The sequence below is a fragment of the Tiliqua scincoides genome, chromosome 1, assembly GCF_035046505.1.
Source record: "Tiliqua scincoides isolate rTilSci1 chromosome 1, rTilSci1.hap2, whole genome shotgun sequence".
Taxonomy (NCBI): Eukaryota; Metazoa; Chordata; class Lepidosauria; order Squamata; family Scincidae; genus Tiliqua; species Tiliqua scincoides.
In genome coordinates this window covers 190,386,511-190,409,994 of record NC_089821.1, presented here as the reverse complement: position 1 = coordinate 190,409,994, position 23,484 = coordinate 190,386,511, and the positions used below count along the sequence as shown (strand labels likewise).

The window sequence follows — 23,484 nt, the reverse complement described above, 5'->3', positions numbered from 1 at the left end:
GTGCTGGCCACCAGAGAGTGATGTCTTTGGGCTTTAGTGTTCCTTCTGCCTTGGAAGGCGATCCCCTCCGGCTGTCCACGTGGGACTGGCCTCGAGGCCCGTGGGGTTCCTTCAAGGATGATGAGGCATGGTGTGCCCGCTTCCGCGGTCTCCGTGGGCTACCTCGGGCGCGTGCTTTGCCAGTAGGTCTGGTCAATTAGAGGCGCCTCCATCGCGGGCTCCTCTGATCAAAAGAAGCATATGGTGCGGCTTGTAGGCTGCGAGTAATCAGGGCAGGCGAAGAAGAGCTGATCCTTCGTCCCAGCAGCTCCTCCGGCTTGTAAGGCTGGAGAAGAGAAGGGAAGGGGGGGGAGAGAAAACGCCCTCCAGGAGACGGTGTGGCCAAGTGGAAAGCGAGCCAGACCTGCTGCTAGCCTTGGTCGCAGCATATGCCACTCTCGGAGCCCCGGGGAAGGCTTTGGACCAATCAGGCGGCTGGCTTGGGCGAAGGGTGACTCTGGCTGGCCTGGGTTCCCTCCTGGGCCTTTCGGAGCTGCCTGCGCTGTCCTATGCGGCGAGATCGAACCTGGATTTTCTCCAGGGTTACTGTATGGTCAATGCGCTAAAATTCAACAGGAGGACGTTTCTGAAGCACCTTCTGGGAAGAAGCAAGTTTTTCTGCGCCCACCACTCGTTTCCACGGGTTTTAGGACTGGGTTCTAAGCGGGTTTGCTCGTGGCCATTGACTTGAATGTAAATCCAGGAGTTTGTTGAAATCCATGTGACGCGGAGAAGGTCTGAGCCCTGCAGCCTGCTCCTTCGTGGCGTTGAGGCAGGAAGAAGCCCCTTCGATTTTCCTGAAGTTTGTACTGTGTGTTCTTCCCGTCTGGATTGTCGCCCTTCGTTTTGGAAAACGAAACAACACACAGGACATACAAGTATACAGGCCATACAAGCACTCGCGCGCGCGCACACACACACCCCTTCCACACAGTGAGATGAGCAAGACAAGGAAGAATGGGTGAGTGAATAGGGGAAGGAGTGATCCCCTATTCATTCAAGGAAACATCCAGCTTAACTATTTTGGGAACCGCAAGCCAAGGCCTTTTCCCCCTTCAGGTATCTATGAGTGGTGCTGGGTCCCACTTCTAAACCGACTGCAAAACACCCCCCCCCCCTTCTCGAATGGCCTGGTGAGATTACTCCGCAGAAGACCCTGGAGTTTCCTGGGTTTCTCTCTCTCTCTCTCTACTGAATGATGACGCCTTAAACTCCTCCGCTGCCAACAGAGCTGCTTGGTGCCACTGGATTCAGGGTTCTTTGGACGTGACTTGCCTCTTTAGTTCCCGAAGAGAAGATGCTCTCTCTCGAGATTATCTTTCGTCTTTCTCACCAGTCCTAAAATATTAGGACGGTTAGTGAAGAAGCCTGGGGGCTGTTGAAGGCATCTGCTAAGAACTGAGGTGTCCTGGTCTGTCGTGAGAATGGGATGGCAGCAGTTTGGGGCCAGATGGACTCCGTGTCTGTGATGCTCTGTGGAGAAGATCGACCTTTCCTATTCTACCTTTTCGAAGTGCCTACTGGTTTGGACAAAGTAAGGAATGGAATTCCAGGCAGGTCTCCTATCGCATCTCTTCCCAGTCCACAGAGACCTGAAACTGGATTGGGAAGAAGTGCACCTATTTCCGTTCACACCGCAGTTTCAGGACTCAGTTGCGTGCGGGTGTGAGAGAAACCGGAATGCTGCTCCTAAGGGACGGAACTCCTCCTCCAAGGACAGAAGCATCAATGAAAGACGTTTCGTACACCTAGGACAGGCTACGGCAGGGAGCGTGGGCGAAAAGTGACAGGCTGAAGCAGACGATGACGCAATGGCGAAGGCTTCTACGTCAGCGCCCTACCTGGGGACTGCGTTCCAATTTCATTGGAGCGTGTGAGGAAGCTGAGGGTGGGTAGCTTGGTTGAGCCAGACAAGGATTTGCAGCAGAGGTTAAAAAAAAAATCTGTGTTTAATATCTTCTCCTGTGGCGTGACTCGTGTGTAATTGATTTACATATTAGGTTGGCAACCTTCAGTCTCGAAAGACTATGGTATAAACCTACAGCACCCGGTATTCCCAGGTGGTCTCCTATCCAAGTACTAACCAGGCCTGACCCTGCTTAGCTTCCGAGATCAGGCATGTGCAGGGTAACAGTTGCTGCATTTGTATATTCACAGACTGAAACTGACCAGACGGTCATCAAGCCCCGTTAATGTCCCTTCTGTTGTATGGGGATTTAGCCAGTAATCATATGTACTAACAGTAAACTCAGCTGGTCAAGGCCTGTTGGTGTACTACAGAAGGAAAAAAGGGCCATCCCAAAATAAGAGAGTGGTTTTGGACACATCCTAAGTAGACTGAAGTATTTAAGTTTGTTCTTTTAAAGAAAAAGACATTTTAGAAAAACTCCCCCCTCCCCCTCAGCAAAAGGACCCTCAGCTTTCAGAATCTTAGGAAATGTTGCAAGCAGAAAGACTAGGACTTGTCTTATTGTCTGGAGGGGAAAACGTCTGTTCCCCCTGTTTGTTGCTCCCTTTTGTGGAGGAGGGAGGGGCTCACTGCTCTCATCGAATGATAAGCCCCCCCCCCCAAATCCTGGTTTTCTTCCTTGTTTTCTACTCGCCCTTTTCGGTTCCAAGGAGAGGGGGGAGATCGAAAAGAAGTCTAGAGGACTCTTTGAGTCTATCAGCAGGGTTGAGAGTAATTGTAAGGTGTCAGCTGAAGGGAAGGAAATAGATTGTTCAACGGGTTATAGTCGGTATCCTAGAGGGGGAAATTAGGGTTTGAGATCATGCCAATGGCGAAGTTTAAAACTTCCCCTTTTTGGACTACACAGGGGTGTGTCAGGAGGAAGAACACTCTCCCACTCTGTAGAGCTACTGCCTCTTTCAGTGTGACAATAAGAAAAGACCTATGTCTTGAAACAAACCCCAAATCGGATCCATTAAGATAAGGGAAGGGCATGAGTAAATGGGAAAGAAACCAAATCCACCCAAACAGTATTTCCCACTGCCCCCAGGCCTGATAAGATAAGGCTCCTGTCCCAGGATGGCTGGAACCCTGATCAGGAGTACTCCTTTTAGGGAATCCGGCAACAATTTGTTGCATGCCTACTTAATAATAATAATATTAGAGTCTATCAGTAGGGTTGGATCAGTAATTGTAGGATGTCAGCTGAAGGGGAGGACATAGATCTGTTCAACGGGTTATAGTCAGTAACTTAGAGGGGGGAATTAGAGTTCTAGATCATGCCTATAGTTATAATAATCTAATAATTATCAATATTATTGATAATTAATAATATTAATACATGACGATGCCCCAACTATGTCCCAATAACAATTACATTACGGTGTCCCAACTAGTAACTGATGCCAAAGAACATCTCTGATAGAGCAGCTGTGATATGCAAGAAATAATAATAATAATCTCCACCACTGCAGTAGCTTGCACAAAGAGGAAGTCATGTTACTTGAACTAGATAGCTTAGGGCACAATCCTACGCACGTCTACTCGGAACTTAGTCCTACAGTAGGAACGAAGTCCTACTCTCAGGAAAGAGTGGATAAAATAGCAACCTTACAGCCCAATCCTATCCACACTTTCCTGGGAGTAAGCCCCATTGACTCTAATGGGATTAACTTCTGAGTAGACATGCATAGGATTGGGCTGTTAGTTATACGTGGGAGACAGGCAAGCGGTGAGTTAGGATAATGTTGTTCTACGTGTAATGAGATCACGCCATGTTCACATTCCTGCAGTTATTTCTGAGGGTGGTCGATGGGTGGAGAGGTGTCCGCGCAAGTTACCTTGCACACCGGTATGCGACTAGGCAAACAGCGTTTGCTGAGCACTGAGGAACCAGCGCTTGTAAGAGGCGAGGAAGTCTGCGTTCCGAGATTCATTGGGGCCAACTTCAGTTTTCAGAGCCTGGTGCGCTTCTCGGCGCGCCTGCTCAGAAGTCATCCGCAGTGAGTGCGGGACACTTCCCTTCCCAGAAAGTTTGCGTGGGATCGCAGCAGCCTGAAGCCGGCTCACTTCAGAGAGGAGCGTTCCTGTTTAACCATTTAGGGGTTGCAGCACTCCCCCCCCCCCCCGCGTACGTTACCAGATGATCACTTGGACTGACAAGAGTGAGGGGCAGGTAGGTGAAGCAAGGGAGGGATGGAGCTGCAGGCATCGCGCTGCCTTCCTGGAGCCGGAGAGCCCTGGTCTTAGAACTCAGTGTGGGGAGGGGCTGGCGTGGGGGGGGGGAGCTTTGCATGCTGTTTAATTACAGTCAACAAAACCTTTATTAGGCATAAAATGCTGTTTAATTGTTCTTGTGTGGTGATCATTATTTTTTGGATGTGTATCTTTTTAGTATTTTTTTTCTCCACCATGAATAATTTCCTATTTAGAATTGAATAGACATCAAAAATCCCCTGTCTTTTTTGGGCAATGGTTTTTATCTGCCCCCCCCCCTTTGGTGATAATTTAGCAGTGTGAGGGCTTTGCCTCGTTTTTCCTGTTTCTGTCTTGACGCGCCATGTCCAACGAGTCCTTTTTCTCTTTCTCAAAGGTCCATGTAGCTCTGGAGTCCAAACCCCGAGGGGGTGGGCGGGAGGAAGGGGGGACGGGAACCCACCGATCTAAAGAAAAGATCTCCCTGCTGGATGGACGAGGTGTCAGAGTGGAGGGCACGGAGGGACCCTTTCGTTTAGGAAACAGGAGACCAGCCTTCAGCCAGTCCAGGTCCGCGGCTCTGAGCAGCGAATGTCCTTCGTCGCTATGCTGGTGGGGCGAGGGGGGCAGAAGAAGGAATCTGCGAGGCAAGAAGACTAAGGTGCTGGTTGACAGGAGTCTTTTCGCCTCATTGTCTGACTCCGGGTGTGTCGTTTCGAGAAAGAAATTTCCTCTCCAGCAAACAGGTGCCCAGATTTTGTGCCAGGCTTCCTCTTGGACCCGTTGATTGTCCCTGATCGGACTGAGGGTGGACTTTATGGGACCTGAAAGCGGAAGAAGCACAAAAAAAGAAATCAGCGAAAAAATAAAAAGGAGCAGAAAATAGAATTTTAAAAATTTTAAAAAAAATTATTGGCGTATTTTTAGTTAACATAAAGAAAAGCCAGGACATTTTTTTTTTGAGGGGGGTGGGCGAGAGCAGTGGATAGATATTTAAGTTTTATTCAATCTGCTTGGAGTCGTTCACACGAGACTTTTCTTCCTGTGTAGAGATCTTTTAACTAAAATCGTTTAGCCTTTCACTATCAGAGCCTGATATATATATTATCTATATATATATATATATAGAGCCTAATTATATATATTAGTAGAAAAGAGGGGTAAAAAGAAACACACACACACAGAGAGAGAGAGAGAGAGAGAGAGAGAGAGAGAGAGAGAGAGAGAGAGACTTGTTTCCCCGCGTGTCCGACTGATTTAATGCTGTTTTCTTTGCTGCGGGGGTGGGGGGGTGGGAAATGATTGAGCATTGGGTTTCCGTGTTGATTTTCTTACAGATGTTTTTCTCATTTAAAAACCTTTAAACTGCCTCCCTTTGTCCAGTTCCAGTTTTGATGTGGACTCGAAATGTGAAGCGCAGAGCGAAAGCCCGGCGCGCAACTGCAGCGAAAGCTGATTGAGCGTCGAGAAAAACAGATCTGGGGCTGTTAGTAAAACCATAATTTCTGGGGGGACGCCGTTTGCACCGTCAAAGCCAAGTCCCATAAACGTGCGGGTGATTTCACCGGTGCTACAATTAGCACGTGGGGGGAAGAACTCCTGTGAGGGTCTCCCTTTTCCTCTGATGGATTTCTGGGCGAAGGGGAGCGATCCCGATTCCGTCTCTTTTGTCGTTCGCCTGACAAGCCCTGACATTTTAAAGCCCGCTTCAATGGAGGTGCGGGTTTCCCCGGGTGAAATACGACTTGGTTTTCTAATGATGAATCCATGTATGTTCCCCAGTGGTTCTCCTAATAGCCCTGTTTATTTGGGTAAAGCGGATTTTACAGAAACGTAAACACAGATTTAAAAAAATCATGGCACATTAACCTATTGGATTTGACTGTTTTAAAGACTGTGTGTGTGTGTGTGTGGTTTTTTACATGCAAAAATAAACCACACATTTTTTTACACATACAAGTGGGCCACACAGTCCCTCTGCACGCCTTTGGGTGGATTTGGGATTGAAGCCTTTTAAGCCTGCCTAGGGACTTGGTGGCCTTGCACACGTCAAAGAAATCTCGTTTATTTTTGTTTCATGAAAAAAAAAAATTCCCAAAGATCCGCTGGTGAAATGGACGTGACTGCTTTCAATCACGTGTCAATCACCTTATTTAAAGAAGACCTGTGGCGTAACCGATCAGGTTCTAGCAGTTATGCTTGTTTGGTACTGGAGCAGCAGAGGACAGATCCACGATGAGGCTGCAATCCTATCCACACTTTCCTGAGAATAAGCCCCATTGGACTTACTTCTGAGTAGACATGCATAGGATTGTGCCTTGGGCGTTGTAAGAGCAGGCAAGGCCCTGCCACGTGAGGGTGGATCGGGTCGGCCAAAAGGGCACGAGTATGTACATGGGTGTTTGTCAAACTAGGATGAGCTTGCTTGATCCTCAGGCCGGTGAAACAGCAATCCCTGAGTGCGTCCTCTTTGCTTCCTGTCTTCTTGCCTTCAAAGGCTTCTGCTTTCCTTTGGGGGGGGGGGAGGGTGGAGCTCTGAGTGGGTACAATTAGATCTAATTCTAAAGCCCGTAAGGAAGACAAGAGGCATCTATGGAGGCTGAAAAAAAGACTTCTTTTGCCTGATGCAGGCTGAAGTGGCTTGGACCAGCCGATTCTCTCAGCCTAGCTTACCTCACAGGGTTGTTGTGACCATAAAAATAGGAGCGAATGGGGAGAAAGCATGCACGTCGCCCTGAGCAACTTGGAGGAAGTGCTGGGTATAAAAGGTGACTAACACATACACAAATGGCTGCATTCAGAAAAACCTATGACTTCTGTCACAGGCTGGCACCAAGTGGTGGGGAAGGGGCTGGGCCCACGCTTCCTCGTTCCTCCCCTTCTCAAGGAGAACAACCTCAGTCTTTACGTAGAGAGAGCCACAGCTGTCCTTCCCGTTCTCATCTGAGAGCATGAGAGATGCAGAACACATGGTTTTATACATACATTCAACGTGTATTTTAAAACTTTTATGATGAGGAGAATATAAGATTCTCCGTGTAGCACAGAACCCCTCCTCACCAAAATCTCTTCAGAAGAGTTCTGATCTTGCCACGTTGTCTTAGTAGCTCAATAGAAAATGCAAGCTTAAAATAGAATTTATATTCTATTTATATTCTATTGTATAGAAATATTTCTATAAATATAAAATAAATACTACATAGAAATATTTATTTATTTATTTAAAATGCTTCCCCCCCATTTCGAATCATGATAGATTCTGGGTCTCTTATATTTTAGGCCAACCTGTTCTTGCAAGTCCAGAGGTCCTGGCTGTTCCACTGGGGCTTCCTCCTCCCCAGTGAAAACGGTCAAAGTAAAAATGAATCAGTAAAAATGACCAGCCCGTCAGTGATCATACCCGAGGTCTCCCAGACAAATGGGGTGAGCGAATGCCTCGATTCAGCGTCCTGCTCAGAATGAAATGATTGTCTTCAGGGAAGAAGCTATTCCAATCTAGTCAGGGGACTGTGATAGAGACAGTGGCACGCCCAAGAGCTCTCAGGCCCAATCTGGGCATGTTGTTGACTTAGGAGTAGGTTTTTCAGTGACACCGCCAGCCAGGCAAACGTTGCTGAGGCTGCTGCTGGACAAGCAGGTTGTCATGCTGGAATCGCCACGAACCCATTTCTGCCCGGCCCCCAGGTGTACACATTTGGTTCCTGTTGCGTATATGCAACGTTGGGCAGAAATGGCTTAAGGGTGTCTTTGATCGCCATATTTTCACTGACACCCGGACCAGCAGCCCCAGTTCAGGTTCGCTGTTGGGGATGGAAGGAGGAGCGCCCGTGATTTGCGCGTGGCGCCTTTGGAGACTCTCCCGAGGGAACGCTAACCCAAGCTCTCGTCTGACCGTCAGGCACCGATCTCCTTCCACAGCGTGGCTTCGTTTCGGAGTCTCAGCCTGGTGGACCGCTGGCATGGCAACCAGGAGCGGGGCGCCGCTTTCGGGCCGGTGCTGAGTGGGGGGTTGGGCACGGGGTCTGCTACACCTCCCAAGTGGCGACCGTCCCCGGGCGTGAAAGTTTCAAGCAGTAGGACGAGCTTGTGGCTGATCCTGTGCCAGGGAAAGGCTAATCCACTGAAGCAGAATTCGTCGAGTTTTTGACCGTGGGGGTTAATCTCGCTCGCTACAAACCGGGATCAACAATGGATCCGGCTCCTATTCAGAAAACAGGAGAAAGATATCATAACTTCCTTATTTCAATTGCGATCCATCGAAGTGTTGTTGAGTCTCACCCCCCAACCACCCCGTTGTGTTCAGCCTGAGTGCTCTGACCTACAGCCCTGTTAAAGCGAAAGACCAGGGCCCAGTTTGCACAGGGATGGTCCAGTTCGATCTGGTGTGAGCCAGGCGGGGGAATCGCATGACTGAATGTTTCTCCATTAAAACAAAGAACAAAAACCCTTCACATAGAAATTGTGTGTGTGAGTGAGTGAGTGAGTGAGTGAGACAGACTGTGTGTGTGTGTGTGTGTGTGTGTGTGTGTGTGTGTGAGAGAGAGAGAGAGAGAGAGAGAGAGAGAGAGAGAGAGAGAGAGGAGGCACCCCTCCAATCTGCAGTCTGAAGTCACTTAGGCAAAACACGTTGATCCCCTCAGTGGGAATAGGTTCAGGTTCAGCAGAATCCATCCCTTCCCATGATATATTCACCTTGCTGAGGCTAAGGGCCAGATCCTATCCAACTTTCCTGCACCAGTGCAACCACAATGCAGCTCCGAGATAAGGGAACATATGTTCCCATAACTTGAGGAGGCCTCTGTGACAGCCTCTCCACCACAGGATCCAGTGTATGCCCCATTGGTATGGCTGCACCCGCACTGGAAAATTCGATAGGATCGGGCCCTTAGTGGGTTAGAACTAGCCTGGGTGGGTGACTTCCTGGGTACATCTTTGCCTGCCGTCTTGAGTTCCGTGATGGAAGAAAGGCAGGCTACTGGGGGTAATATATCAACCAAGCAAAGGCCAAGCTCTAGCGGAACTGGATGGTAACTGCAGAGATCACAGAATGTGGGTGGAACATCAGAGCTGCTTGACAGGATAGGCTGATGATGGGCCCTAAAGAGTGACACCAGCTCTCCACATCACTTTGCAGAGCAAACAAACCCCGATTGCAGGACTCAGTTGCCCACAGAAACTCTGTACAGTCAGTGCGATCTGTTTTCGAATGTCAGATCTGGGGGGGGGGGCTTTCTGGTTTAATTCATGCAACTCTGGTGTACTCAGGGCTGGTGCTGCATAAAGAATGAATAAGGCTTCAATCCTTACCACACTTTCCTGAGAGTAAGCCCCACTGAACAAAATAGGACTTACTTCTGAGTAGACCTGGTTAGGATTGTGTCCTAAAATGGATAAGAAGCACTGGAATGGCTTTCAGGGGGCTCAGAAGAAAAAGGGCCTCAGGAAGACAGAACAGGGAGAGGAAAAGGTTGTGGTGATGAGGCTCCTGGACAGGTGCTAAACCAGGGGGACCAGACACAATGAAGGTCACAGCGCCTACACCTTTAACCACTATATAGAAGAGGGAAACTTGGCAGGTGCAGCCCTTCCACGTTGAGCTGCACCTACCCAAATGCCCTCTTTTGTATGGCTAAAGGTAGAGGCACTGTGTCTGGTCACTCTGTGCTAAACAAGCTCAAGGCACTGCCTCTGCTTCCAGAGGGTGTGGGGAAGTTCTCTGCCCAATAAGAAAAGAGAGGATTCTGGCTCCGTGTAGGACAGGCGTGGAGAATGTCCCAAGTGACTTTAGACCAGCCAGTAGAGGGCTGGAAAAGTTGGCTGGCTTTGCAGAGTGATCTGATGCAGAAAAGCTGAGGATTAGCGTGTGCTCCCAGCCACAAACCCCTCTTAAAACAAAGGGATTTATTCACGAAGCCCCCCTTCCCTCCCAATACATTGACACCCCTGCCATTTTTTCTTCAAAAAATACAGCCCTTTACTAAAACGTTGCATTCTGAAAACTTAACGACTTCTATTTACTTACTTACGTACAGCCCAATCATATGCTTGTCTACTCAGAAGTAAGTTCCATTGAGTTCAATTGGGCTTATTCCCAGGAAAGTGTGGCTAGGATTGCAGCCTTACTTTAAGCTTTCTAAGTAGCCTTTCCGCGAAGGAACACTGGGAAACCACAATGAAGCCAAGTTAAATCATGGTTTTTAAAATCGTCTTTGAAAACGAATCATATATTTGAAGGGAAGGTGAAGCCAGGTTTGACTCCTGGAAAAAGGAATCTTAATTGGAGAGAAGTCCCATTTTAAAAAAATCATTTTTGAACCTTTTATTTCCAGGCATATTTATTCGGACGTGAGAGTGTCACTGCTTTTCAAAGGCTCTTCGCCCAGGAAAGTGTTTCCTAGAATGCATTTCTTATGTGTGATGGTATTTGCTGTCCTCCTTTCATCTGTAGCCCCATTTGAAATACAAGTTTGGGAAGATCAGGTGACAAACCAGGGCTGAGTTCCCCAAGCAAAACTCTCTCGCCTGGGGGGCAAGAGGACTCCCCTACCCCACCCAGCGAGTTAAACGCAGGTTAGTCTTTCTGTTCATACAACCTGGACACCAAACGGTCACGGAAGAGGAGACTGTCCCCACAAGTTCTTTCTCACTAGTTGGTGTCCAGGGAGATCCTCTCGCCCCTGTTTCGTGGTCGTTGTGAGGTCATCGAGGAGACCTGTTTGCCGCACCCACCAATCTGTTTAGTTTACAATCTAAATCCGGTATTAGGGATTGAGCTGTAAAGCATATGCATATTGAGAGCAAGCCCCCTTCACTTCTGTGGGGCTTATTTCTTACCTAATATTGGACTATATGCAGTGAAGCCGTAGCATGTTTACTCGGAGGTAAGTCCCGTTGAGTTCAGTGGACGTGATTCTCAGATCAGTAGGAATGAGATGGCAGCCTCAGCCAACATTAGGCTCCATAGCTCCTGGAAGCGTTTACTTTGGATTAATGATCCCGGACTAAAAGTGTGCCAGTAATGGTTACATTGGGGAGCCAGTTGAAATCCACCTTCAGTCGCCAACTCATCAGGTGGCCGATTTTGAGGTATGGAGTAACGTGTGTGCTTATTGGCCAGGTGTAGAAGTCTGTTTAGAACAGATAAAAATCTAAATCTTGAAATCTAGACAGGTTAGGAAGAAGTGGCAGGAGCAGATGACAAAACAACATTTGATCAAAAGTCAAATGATTAATAATAATTGATTAAGATTATTATTTCAGGCACTGCCACTCTGGGTCGGCCTTCATCCTAAAATGATCCCATCTGGAGTAAAAGAGACCATTTAATAGCGAGGAATACATTATAACCTTGTTTCGCTTCTACCACAGGTTGGTAGTGGTGGTGTAGAAAGGTTTTCCTATTCCATTACAACTGTTACTACTTCTAGGAAACAATGTCGCAATACAACGTTAACTACTTGTACTGAGATGCTTCCAACTACTGCTACGGAGTGTTAGTAGTATAGAAACTTGTAGCAGTAGCACAAGGAGTAAATATTTCAATATAGAAAACAATTTCTCTTGTGTGTGTCTTTGTGCCAGTGTAATGACAATGAAAGAGTTTCTAGGTAGAAACCTCCAGTATAAATTGTTGCCACATTCCTTTCTATCATGATCTTGCTCAGAGCCAGTGCGTGTAGCGGTTAGAGCTCACCCATCAGCACTCCTCAGCCTTACCTACCTCACCAGCGCGGCTGTGAAGATAAAAGCAGGGGGAGGAGCCATGTACACAGTCCTGTACTCATTGGAGGAAAGGCTGTATATAAATGTGTAAACATTTCGTGGTAGATCAGGGGCCACTGTGGGAAGAGAAGCTCTTTAGCAAGGAGAAGGACTAGGCGAGATCCATTCTTGTTAGGGGAGGGGGCACTTTCAGTTCTGCGGCCGGCCTGCCCTCTCTACAAGCCCCTTAAGTCGGCTCTTGGAAAGACTTGTTTTCTCTTTTTATCCCAGCGGAGCTTATTTCTAAATGCAGCTTGACTGCGTCGGTGTCACTTTTCTGAACGAAGTGGTGTAGTCGCAGCATGGGCACTGATCGCCCTAATTCAGGGTGTAAAAAGCTACTACCGAGGAGGGGCAAGAGGAGTGGTAGGAAGAGCAGGCCTCTGCGTGACCTGCGATCCACAAACTGGTTTATGCCAAAGGGCTTCGTGGAGATGAAGCTGCCACGTACGCGCCTGTGTCTGGGAGTCAAGAAGCCCCTTTAAACAGGACTTGCTTTCAAGAAGAGCTGTTTACGGGCTGGGCTGCAAGGCTGAGACCCTCTTGAGCAGCACACGGCACAATCCTATGCTTGTGTGCTCAGAAGGAAGTCCCATTGTGTTCATTGGGGCTTATTCCCAGGAAAGGGTTTATAGGATTGCAGCCTTACTTCGGAGCAAACAGGCCTAGGCTTGGGCGGTAAACAGAAACGCAGGCAAGGAGCTTTCCAGCCTGTTCCGAACTAGCCGATTTCTTTGGGAGTCAGTCCCGCTGCTGTTTTCCACTGGACCAGCGAGATCGGATCGCAGGTCCCCAGTGTGACTGCTGACTCAGGGCTAGTCAGGGTCTGGTTGAACGGGGAGACTGGAGAGGGGATCTCAAACCCGGCGGCTCCCTTTCGCTCTGGGAGACGGCCCAGGTGGAGGCGCGCTGGGAGCCTTGCTATGGGGTCAGCCGCGAGGGAGGGGAGGCGAGCAGCTGCCCGGACCCTGCTGGGACGGGGGGGGGGGACTGCTGCTGGTGGGGCTCCTCCTTCTCATCCCTCCAGCCCAGCCAAGGGTGCCTGTGGGAATTCGGTCCCTTGGAGTGGATCTTCTCCTCCGCCTCATTTGGTTACTAATGGGTTTCTTGTTGGAGAAATAGAAGACTCATTTTCAGGAAATTGCCCGGGCTGGGCAGGCAGGCAGACCGTGAAGAGGGTGGCGGGGGGGGGGGCAATGGGGGTGTGTGAGAGAGGCACAGCCCAGTCCTACGCACACTTTCCTGGGAGTAAGCCCCATTGACTCTAATGGGACTTACTTCTGAGTAGACATGCATAGGATCGGGCTGGCAGTCTGTGAATCGGAATCGCAGGACTCTGCGAGGGAAACGTGAGCCGGCAGAGCCCCCTGAGACCCGACCCCTTCCGAGGCTACTTATGTAAATAGGATAAAGCCGGCTCAGCTCCGAGGAGGAGGAGGCGGCGCGGAAGGGACGCGTTTTGATCTGTGAAGGTTAATAGCGCGCGGTTTGGAAACCTTCCCCAATAGATTGGGCTGCTTTCCTTTCCTGCCTCCGACCACTCGAGCCGGGAAAATCCCCCTTCAACCTCCAAGCGCTTCAGCCCCCCTCCTCTTCCAGTTCCCCTTTCTTCTGCTGCTGCTGCTGCTGCTTCTCTCGGCCTCTCTCCAAATTGCAGGAGAAAGCCTCAGATCTCCTGGCTGGCCTCATCTCAAAGCAAGAAGGAGAAGATCTGCTTTTCTCGCTTGCTTTCTTTTTTCTGAAAAGCAATTAGAGGATTTGCAAAAAGTTGGCTGCGGTAGGTCAAGGGCAAAAGGACACACACACACACACACACCCCATTTTCCCTGTGGGTAAAAGCATTGGAAGCAAGTGGCAAACCTGGAGATTTTTATTTTTTGTTTTTCTAAGGCAAGGATAGCCACCTTCAAAAGACAAGGTGAACCAAAAGACAAGGTTCAAAAGACAAAAGGTATCTGAGGCTTCAGTGCTAGCGACACTCACTGGGAAGAAAGTCCTGTGGAATTCAGTGTGGCTTTATTGCTTGGCAATTATAAATCGCCTTTATTACATATAGAGGTAAACTGTGGCCACGCTCATTTACACTGGAGGAAAGCCAGTATAATTGATTTCAATGGAATTTATAGCAAAGTATGGCTTGCTTTTTATTTTTTTTTAACTAAGAGTGGGGTTTTAACTTCCACTCATTTCAACTAGACTGAAAATACATTTTCAAGCCTCCAGTCCTATGCACACTTAAAGCATAAGCCTATGCTTGTCAACTCAGAAGTAAGTCTCATGTGGTCTTCAGTGGGGCTTACTTTCCAGCAAGTGTGCATATGATTGCAGCTTTAACAATAAATCCCATTGACTCAAACAAGATTTACTTTCGAGTAAACATGCGATGTAAGGAGATACTCGGGATGTAAGCCCAAGATCTGAGCACATTTGAGTGAATCGTATTAAATTTAGTGAAAATTACTTGGGGGGGGGGGAAGTGGGGCATTTCCGGTCACTGTAGTTGCCTTAGATGCACAACTAACCGCCCATCAGCCAAGAAGTCTTACTTGAGTTTGAGATCGGTCTCATTTTCTGAGCATGTTTACTCAACAGTAAGGCTTGAAAAAAGGTGATTAAGAGGTCACTTCATTGAAACTTGTCTTGTGAGATTATGCAAGGCCTGGGGAGAAAGAATTGTTCTTCCTCTGTTACCATACTAGAACCAGAGGCCATTCAATAACAATGATTTGTGGGGGGGGGGGGGCGTAGGATGGACATCATTAGTCTGCGAATTTCCTTACATTGGAATTTTCCTTACAGTGGTGTGCTGAAAGTCTGGGCGACTTTACAAGCTGATTGAACAAATCCATAGAGGACAGGTCAATACGTGGCAAACTTGTTGGCATCCTTCAGTCTCTGAAGACTATGGTGTCACGCTCTGAATGGTGGTTCTGGAACAGAGTGTCCTCTCCAGTGCGCGAAGCCTGGGTAAAGTAGGTATGGAGGATAGGCTGTTACCCATGCAGCTAATCCCCCCTCTCCACGTCGCTGAAATGGTCCAACGGAAAGGCAGAGGCCAATACTGTTGGTTCCAGTGGCGTCGCAGGAGTTGCCAGAACGTGACTGTGTTCAGCCATGAACTGCCTCAGGGACTCCGGCTCCGGATTTTGCCTCGAGGTTGACTCCTGAAGCCTTTTCCATAACTGGATGTAGCCACAAGGCAGTGGAGGTTTGGGATCAGAGTTTTGCTTCTCTCAGATGAGCTGCCTTCCCAGGCTAACAAGTCCCATCTACCCGGTGGCTGTTTAGTCGCCTCTTACGACAAGTACAGCCAAACTGAGGGCCTATTCTTATCCCCAGCCCTATACGTGGCAACTAGTCATAATAAGGGCTATGTTCTACCACCAGGTTCAGTAACAGGCAGGAGGATTCCTTACACCAGTTGCAGGGAGCAAAGGTAGCCTCTCTCTCCTGCTTGTAGACTGTCTCAACGCAGCTGGTGGACCACTGTGGGGAAACCAGATCCTGGAGTAGCAGATGGCCTGATCCAGAAAGGCTTTTAATCTGTTCTTAAGTGTTTCATCGGATATTGTTGGTGTGAGAATTCAGACTAGAGGCCTTCCAACTGGGAAGTCCTGGTGGAAAGGTTGTCTTCCTTACAGCAAGGTTTTAAGGACTAGGGGAAGGCAAAGAGCTGGAGAACCATTGGATGTAGGAGAGTTTGCCATTTGATGGGGACGCCTGGCATGTACAGCCCAACCCCCAGCCTGGCCTCAGTCATGTGTCGGCGTTTGGCTCTTAGGACGGCAAGCAAGACATTTGTTCAGAAAAGATTAACCTGGCCCCTGCAGTTTGGGTGGAGTTAGGTTTCCACCGCAAGCAGGAGAGACGTGGAAAAAAAATGGGTCTAGAGTTAACTTGTAAAGTGGTGGGGCTGTTCATTAATCCCTCAAGGGCGGGGGGAGGGGACTGCTGGGTCTCCTCTTCCAGTGGCCAAAGACTTGGTCGCTCCTTCTTTTTCTCTCTCACGTCGGATTAATCAATCACTGACCCAACCCTTGCTCAGGGCTTGGAGTGGAACCTCCGGGCTGCGGGTGCTGAAGGTAGACTGTCAAGGTGGGTCCTTGGATCTCGGATCCCAGGCGCTACGTTGCTTCTCTGGGCTACTGGGAGTCCCTTCAGGTTGCCGTTCCCTACTTAGGACGCCGGAGATCCCGGTCTCTGCGTTCTCTATTCATAACGCCAGTCAGAAAGCCCGCCCGGGTCTCGCTAAGATGCGGAGCCGCAACACTGGAGAACTCTCTGGCAACGAGAGGGCTTTGCGGGGGTGCGGAGACCCTCCTCCAATCACGGCACCTCGGGGACTTCTCCAGTTTCCTGGAAAAGCAGCAGAGTCACCCCTTCAGGGCGTTGTACTCAACGATCCCCGAGCCGTTTAAGCCGCCACCTTCACTGGCTGCCACAAATGACGCCGGGCTGGTTCGACGGCCTCACCCACTCCTTTAATGGAGTCGGAGCAAATTGTGACAGAACTTGCTGCTTTAGGCGCACCGATCCAGAAGTAAGCCTCTCCCCCCCCCCCCGCAGTTTGCATCAGTGCTGGCAAGTTGGATAGGATTGGTCCCTAACGCCCCTGAGTAAACACGCATTGGAGGATGGGGGTCTAAGGCTGCACGACTTCCAGGGGAAGAGATTTTACTGGCCAACAGGGGGATTCACATCCCAGTGAAGCGCCCTGCAGCAGCAGCTCAAAGTACGCTTACTCGGGAGGAAAGAAGGCCCATTGATTTGGAGCTCTTTGGAGCCCTGCTTCAGACCAGGAGAAGGAAGAGGGGGCGGCGATGGGGCAAGAGACCTCCCCACCTCTGTACTTATGGAGACTCTCCAGGCCAGGGCTGATTCCCACATGCATGTATATTGTATGCGTCCTGCTATTGTATGTGCGAACCAGTCATTCCACATCAAACACCACAGACCCTTATCACTTACCCTTTTCAGAATGGAGACTAGACCAGGCTGGATTTTTTCAACTCAGGCGAGCAAATACTTTGAATTTAGGCTTCCTTCCTGATCTTCCTCGCCCCACCCGCCCAATCCGGGTAAAGAAAGCAGGATCGCAGTTCCTTCGGGGCGGGGCTGGTTTAGCACAGCGAAACCTCCTTGGAGGGAGGGAGCAGGTGTTCAGAAACAGCCCCCTCCTGTGTTGTACCCGTGTCTGGATGGGGACGGGGGACGGGGGACAAGAGAAACGCGTTCAGGGAAACCAGAAGACCAAGAGACGGGACTTCACAGGGCCAGGATTGCATTTGGTTTCTTCAACACACGTACATTGGACACAGCGGGACTGATTCTCGGAAGACGCGCACAGGATTGCATGGCAAGGCTTCCAACTTGGACTCGCCAGGGTGCATTTTTTTTAAAAGGCCCTTCAGTTAGTTTCACCGCACAATCCTATGCAGGCTTACTCATAGAAGAAAGGGTGCAATCCTATCCACACTTTCCTGAGAGTAAGCCCCATGGAACACAAAAGGACGTGCTTCTGAGTAGATATGCATAGGATTGTGCCCTAAGTCATATGGTATTCAATGGGGGCACACTCTCCGGACTGAAACCTAAGTTAAATAGTTTACGACAAGTTTCTAGACCTCATGATAGCAAAGGAAGGAAACGCTCTCCGTTTAAGATCCGGACGAGCATCGAGCGGTGGAGAGGTCCCCGTTGCTCCCTACGGTATAATTAATCCACCCGGCTGTCCTCACGTGCATGTAAACGTCCAAGGAAAGGCAAGGCTCTGCGGATGTGCGGCTTGCGGGGCGGGGCGGGGGGAGGCTGGACGGTGCGGGGAAGCAGAGGGCTTGCTCGATCGCTCGGTGTGTGTGTGGCGCGGGTACAGCAGCAGCGAGAGGAGACCCTCGGCTCTGGTTTCCAGCCCCTTCGGGGGATGTCGTGGAATCAGTGGGGACTTCGCTTGCTCAACCACGTCTCCAATCCTGCCCTGAGAGGGACTCGGTGGACCTAGTGGAGACGCCTGACGAATATTTGTCGTCTGTGGCTGCGGGAATGGCCGCACGTTCACTTGGGTGGCCCCGATCCCCAGCCCTGCTGCTAATTTGACCCCCCCCCTCGTGGAAGTAAATCCGCGTTATTTCAGTGGCACCAGCCTATTTCCGACAGATGTTCTGAAGTGCTGCTCTTATCGAAGTGAAATCGGATTAACACCCTGTGATCCACAGCGCACTGAGTTTCGCAGTACTTGCAATTTTAGTTTAATAAATCCAATTAAGCGCGATTTAGCTGGAGGGCGGCGTTGAGGGAAGGAGGACTGTCTTCGGGAGGGGGGAAATGGGTGACCCACAAGCCCATAGCGCACAAAAATACATTTCCGACGGACAGAGCTCAGGCCACCCTCCTCCTGTCTTCTGAGCAAGGCTAGAAGCGACCAAGGGGCTGCTGAGTGGCTCTGCAGATGCAGATGGAGGCCGTTTAGTGAATTCATCCCAGGGGGCAGACTAATTCCCGTACTGCAGCAAGGAGGAGGCGTGGGGGAGGCGAGGGGGCAGGTGCAATGCGCGCGGGGGGGGGGGTCCCTCAGAGCCACTGGGACTGAGCGAGTGATTTCAGCCCGAGGAGGCCGGCCCACCACCCTGCGGGGTTCCCTTGCTGCTACCAAACAGTTTCAATGAAAAACTCGGGGAGGTGGTAGATTCCTCCTTGGGGCGGGCAGCTCATCCCCGGCCTGAAAAAGCATCACGGACCCCGATCCTCGGGTTCAGCCCATTTGCTGGAGGCGGGGGGGGGGCGGACAGTGTTCCCACTGCATCCTCAGAGAGTACTTGTTAGGGATTAGTTCAGGAGCTAATCGGAGGCCGAATAAAGCCAGGAGTCGCCCCTGAGCCCACCGCGTCCCTTGCAACAGCCGTGCGCGCCTCCGGAGAGCAGCGTCGCCCTAGACATTTTCAACCACTGTGCCGTGGCACACTGGTGTGCCACAAGTGGTCCTCAGGTGTGCCACAGGATTTTGGTGGAAGGCCATTTATTAATAGGGCCAAGGGGAGATGTGAGCCTCCACTGGCAGTATGGTGTGCCTGTGCCTTGCCAATTATCAAAAACCTGGTGGTGTGCCTTGACCATTTTAGCGCCTTGTCAGTGTGCCATGAGATGCAAGAGGTTGAAAATCACTGCGCTAGAGGCTTCAGCTAGAGGCTTGCTGCTCAAGCCGCTGAACATTGCCCAGCCCAGATCGCATTTCCAGTGGGCTCATCGGGGTCTGCAACCCGGTCCTGTGCGATCTGCTCAGCAGCGCTCCGCTGAGTTCAATAGAAATTACTCCCAAGCAAGTGAGCAAGAGATTAACAGCCCAATCCTATTCACGCTTTCCTGGGAGTAAGTCCCATTGAACTCAGTGGAACTTACTTCTGAGTAGACATGCGTAGGATAGAGCTGCAAGGCTGTAATCCTATACATGCTTTCCTAGAAGCAAGTCCCATTGAAGTCAGTGAGACTTACTTCTGAGTAGACACGCATAGGATTGCACTGTAACTGCACTTAATATTGAAGGCGAAACCCACCCACCAAAATGCCCTTGATGGGCAAAAGCCCACGGGCAGGCTCGCTCGGATTGTTCATCACAAATCACCCATTAATTATTTGTTTCCCCCTCCTTTTCCTCTGGGCATCCACGTCAACGCAGAGGTTGGAGATCGGTCGTCATTCCGGGTGCTGCTTCGATTACATTTCAGTGTGATGACGTGGAAGCGAGATTTTGCGTCATCATTCCTTAAGTCATCGCCAATTTCCCCAGCTGTTCTAACGGGAATGAATTGTGCTTGGCATACTTTCGACTGAACGACACAAACGCCCTCAGTTCGGGGGAGTTTTAGGATGCCAAAATTCGGCTTGGAGGTGTTTTGTGTTGGGTTTTTTTGGCGGGGGGGGAGGGGAAAGTTAAGAGGTTCAGTTCCTTGTAATCGGGCTGGGAAGATTTTGACTGTGCAGGATCCCAGTTGCCAAGCAGAGACGACCGTCCAAGGTGAAAGACATGAAAATCTGCTCATGTTTCTGTTATTGCCGTTTAAGGAAAGTGCTTAAGGAAAGTCGTGTCTGAACTTCCCCCACACGTTTCCTCTACGAGTAGTACCTGCAAATGACGCAGGGCACGGATGATCGTGTGATCGTGTGCTGGAGTGCCAAGCGGAATGCCTCCTCCCCGGGGATCGGGTCCCCTCTTCTTCTTCCATCGGTCCTCAGGCCGCCTGTCTCTGTTTAACTGGTTGGTTGTGTCTACACAGGACTTGGAGAAGCCTGGGGCCATTCCAGTCGTACCAGCCCTCTAGACAACGTCGGGCGGGAGCTGGGATCCCACCTCTTGCAGGTACTGGCTTGTACTCTCGTGGCCTTGATTCTGCGTGGCAAGCCCACCGAGGGGAACTTCTCGGGTTGTCTGTGGTCCTGTGGGGAGGAACAGTCTGTGTCATCCCAGCGCCTAAATTAGAGCAAATATCGCATGACTGCGTAGAAGCGATGACGACAATGGTGGTTTTGTTGCTGTATGAACCACTGATCTCTTACAATGAAACCCCCTCCTCCAAGGATCTCAGGCTGGGTGACGTGGTTCCCACCCACCTACCCACCGAGTGTTTTATTATCACAGCAATTTTGTGAATTAGGTTAGGTTGAAAGATGGTGTGGCTGGAAATGACAGAAGTCAACTAAAAAAACAAACCCTACACAGGATGACCAGATGCAATGGAGAACAAAGTGCATACACTTTTAACCAGCATATAGAATATGAGATTGTGGCAGGTGTAGCTTTCCATGTTGAGCTGTACCTGCCAAAATGCCCACTTCTAAACAGTGGTTAAAGGTAGAGGCACTCTGTCCTCTATTATATCTGGTCATCCTGCCTCTACAAGGCTGATTGGGGATTTGAGAGCCCGATCCTATGGGTGTCTACTCAGAAGCCAGTCGCATTATAGTCAGTGTGGCTTACTCCAAGGAAAGCGTGGATTGCAGCCTCAACCTGTGGGCTCTCCAAAACATACAATTCAGCAGTTTAACATTCAGGCCTTGGAGCCCAATTCTATCCACACTTTCCTGGGAGTAAGCCCCATTGACTCCAATTGGACTTACTTCTGAGTAGACACGCATAGGATTGGGCTGTCCATCAGCGATGTGGTCAGTGGGAGTAGCAGCCAGAACTTAGACCAAGCCAGGATTTATTTTAACCAACTAATAGATACCAATTTCTTGCAGTTAACAGGCGGTTTTCAATCCAAATATTTCGGTGTATGCAGGTCCTGAGCGAGGCAGGAAATATACAGTTACACCACGAGTGGATGTCGGTTTAATACAGTCTGCTATTATGGCTTCTCCCAACAAGTCCCGCAAACCGGACTCTGGATGATGGTGGAGCGGTCACAATTGTGTTTAGTTAGCCCTGCTAGCTTGTGCTCCCAACTACAATTCCCAGCGTTCCCTGGGACAAAAGGTGACTTAGTGCAGCGATGTCCTAAGCTTGCACTCCTATGCACACTTCCTTGAGATTGAGTGTCGTGCAACTGACTTCTGAGTAAACCTACATAGGATTGTGTGGCACGGGTCTTTTTACTCATCTGGTCACAACTTATTGGTTTTTTAAGTAATAAGCATCTTAGCAACTACAGCAAACGTAGAAATAACTAAGAGCCCAATGCTAAGCATGTCTACTCAGAAGTAAGCCCCATTATAGTCAATGGGACTTACTCCCAGGAAAGTGTGGATAGAATTGTAACCTTACTCCCTCCCCACCCTTATCAAAGAGAAGTACTTGTGATCCTTATGAAGGTATAAAGCAGTTACTCAGCCCTTGCCTCATTAGGGAAGAAAGGGGCAAACGAAGGCAGGTCAGAGAGATTGCAGGTGTCTTTAGAAGCGGGACCTTACATTGCCGCAGCAGCTGAGTGTGATGTGAAGGGGAAAGTGTGTCTATGACATGTCACTTTCATGCCTCTCAGACCATTTTCCGTCTGACAAGGATCTCCTCCTTCTCCCTCCGCTGTTCCTCCTGGGGGTGCCTGCTCCATCTTCCCCCCCCCTCTAGTTTTGTTTGTACTCGGGGAGAGGCAGGCGAGAAGCACCAGTTGGCGGAGCAGATTTTCATCGCGCTTCTGTATCTCTTCCTTCCCTTGCAGACCCTGGACGGGTTCATCTTCGTGGTGGCTCCAGACGGCAAGATCATGTACATCTCCGAGACAGCCTCGGTCCATCTGGGCTTGTCGCAGGTACGTGATGCGCTCGGGCAGAAGAGGTTGGAGGCCAACGGAGGCTCTGCCTCTGAGGAACAAGCGGGACAAAGTCCTGCGAGTCTGTGTAAGCCCAATCCTGACCCAAATTTCCTCGCCAGTAAATCCCATTCTTGCCAAGCTCTCTCCGGATCTCTGGGTGTTTGGGAAAACCACCCATTGAATTTCGGAAAACTGGGGTAAATTTGAATGGGGTAGCGTTGCAGCCCCATTGAAACAAATTCAGGATGATTCTAACTCTCTAAACCTTTACTCGAAAGTAAACTCCAGTTGTGTTCCATGGGGTTTACATTAGGGGTTACAGCGTAGCTTGGAAGCAAGTTCTAATGTGTTTTGTGGGACTTCTATATCTATAGTATCCTACTTTCAGTTCTGGGCAGACTGTCTTGGATGAAAGCCTCACAGAACTCAGTGGGACTTAGGTATCTTAGGTGTATCTAGTTGTACTACAGTACAATTGTACAATATTGTTGTACTCCTACAGGCCAGCCGAGTGTTCTCATACTTGAAAGCCTTCCCGAATTCGACCCTAGCTTTCTTCCTGAAATGCTAGCTTTTATGTTGGGGGTGGGTGGGGAGCGTTGTTCTGTATGAAGGAGCGGTCAGTCTCACGCACTCTAACATGGTTCAGTTCCAGCTCAGTGAGAAGCAGGCCTCTCGTTTTCTGAATAAAAATCCATAAAATCGGACTTCAGGCCAAATCACATAGAAATAACCCTTCCTAACTGGGTAAGAGGCACTTTTTCAAGTGGGTGCTCTTTTTTGACTTAGCAGGGGGAGAGTAACTGGCCCTCCTCCTCCCAGCAGTGTCTTTTCTAGTGGCTGTCTGCTGGTGTTCTTCTGCATCCTTTTAGATTCTGAGCCCCTTTGGGACAAGGAGCCACTAGTTGTTTGTTTTTCTCTGTAAACCGCTTTGTGAACTTTTCGTTGAAAAGCGATATATAAATACTGTTAAAAAATAATAATTAATAATAAAATAAGTTGTAGCGTTGAAATTAGGGTGGGATTCCATTGCGTTTGTGCCCTGCTTTTCCTGATTGGGCGCCAGGTTTCTGGATCTTAAAGGAACAACTGCAGGATGACAAAAATAAAAAATTAAAAAAACTTCACCTGCTAAGTTTCTATCACTGTATATGAGAACGTGAAAAATCTCCCATATTGAACTTCTCCTTGACAGCAGCTGCTAATGGTACAGAGACACTGCTAGGGGCAAGAAGGGCAACCGTGGCTTCCACGGGCTTCCACTTCACTTGCTTGGTGTGCAAGTCAGGCTGCAACTGG

General features: G+C 49.5%; 1 protein-coding gene across 1 annotated transcript in view; it reads left to right on the top strand.

Annotated features, from left to right (window-relative positions):
• The window catches only part of SIM1 (SIM bHLH transcription factor 1), a 69,499-nt gene that overhangs the window by 3,510 nt on the left and 42,505 nt on the right, over positions 1-23,484 (top strand). The window contains exons 2-3 of the mRNA XM_066610128.1: positions 20,212-20,294; positions 22,093-22,182. Coding sequence (XP_066466225.1) covers positions 20,212-20,294; positions 22,093-22,182 — 173 coding nt within the window. The remainder of the gene's footprint in view (positions 1-20,211; positions 20,295-22,092; positions 22,183-23,484) is intronic.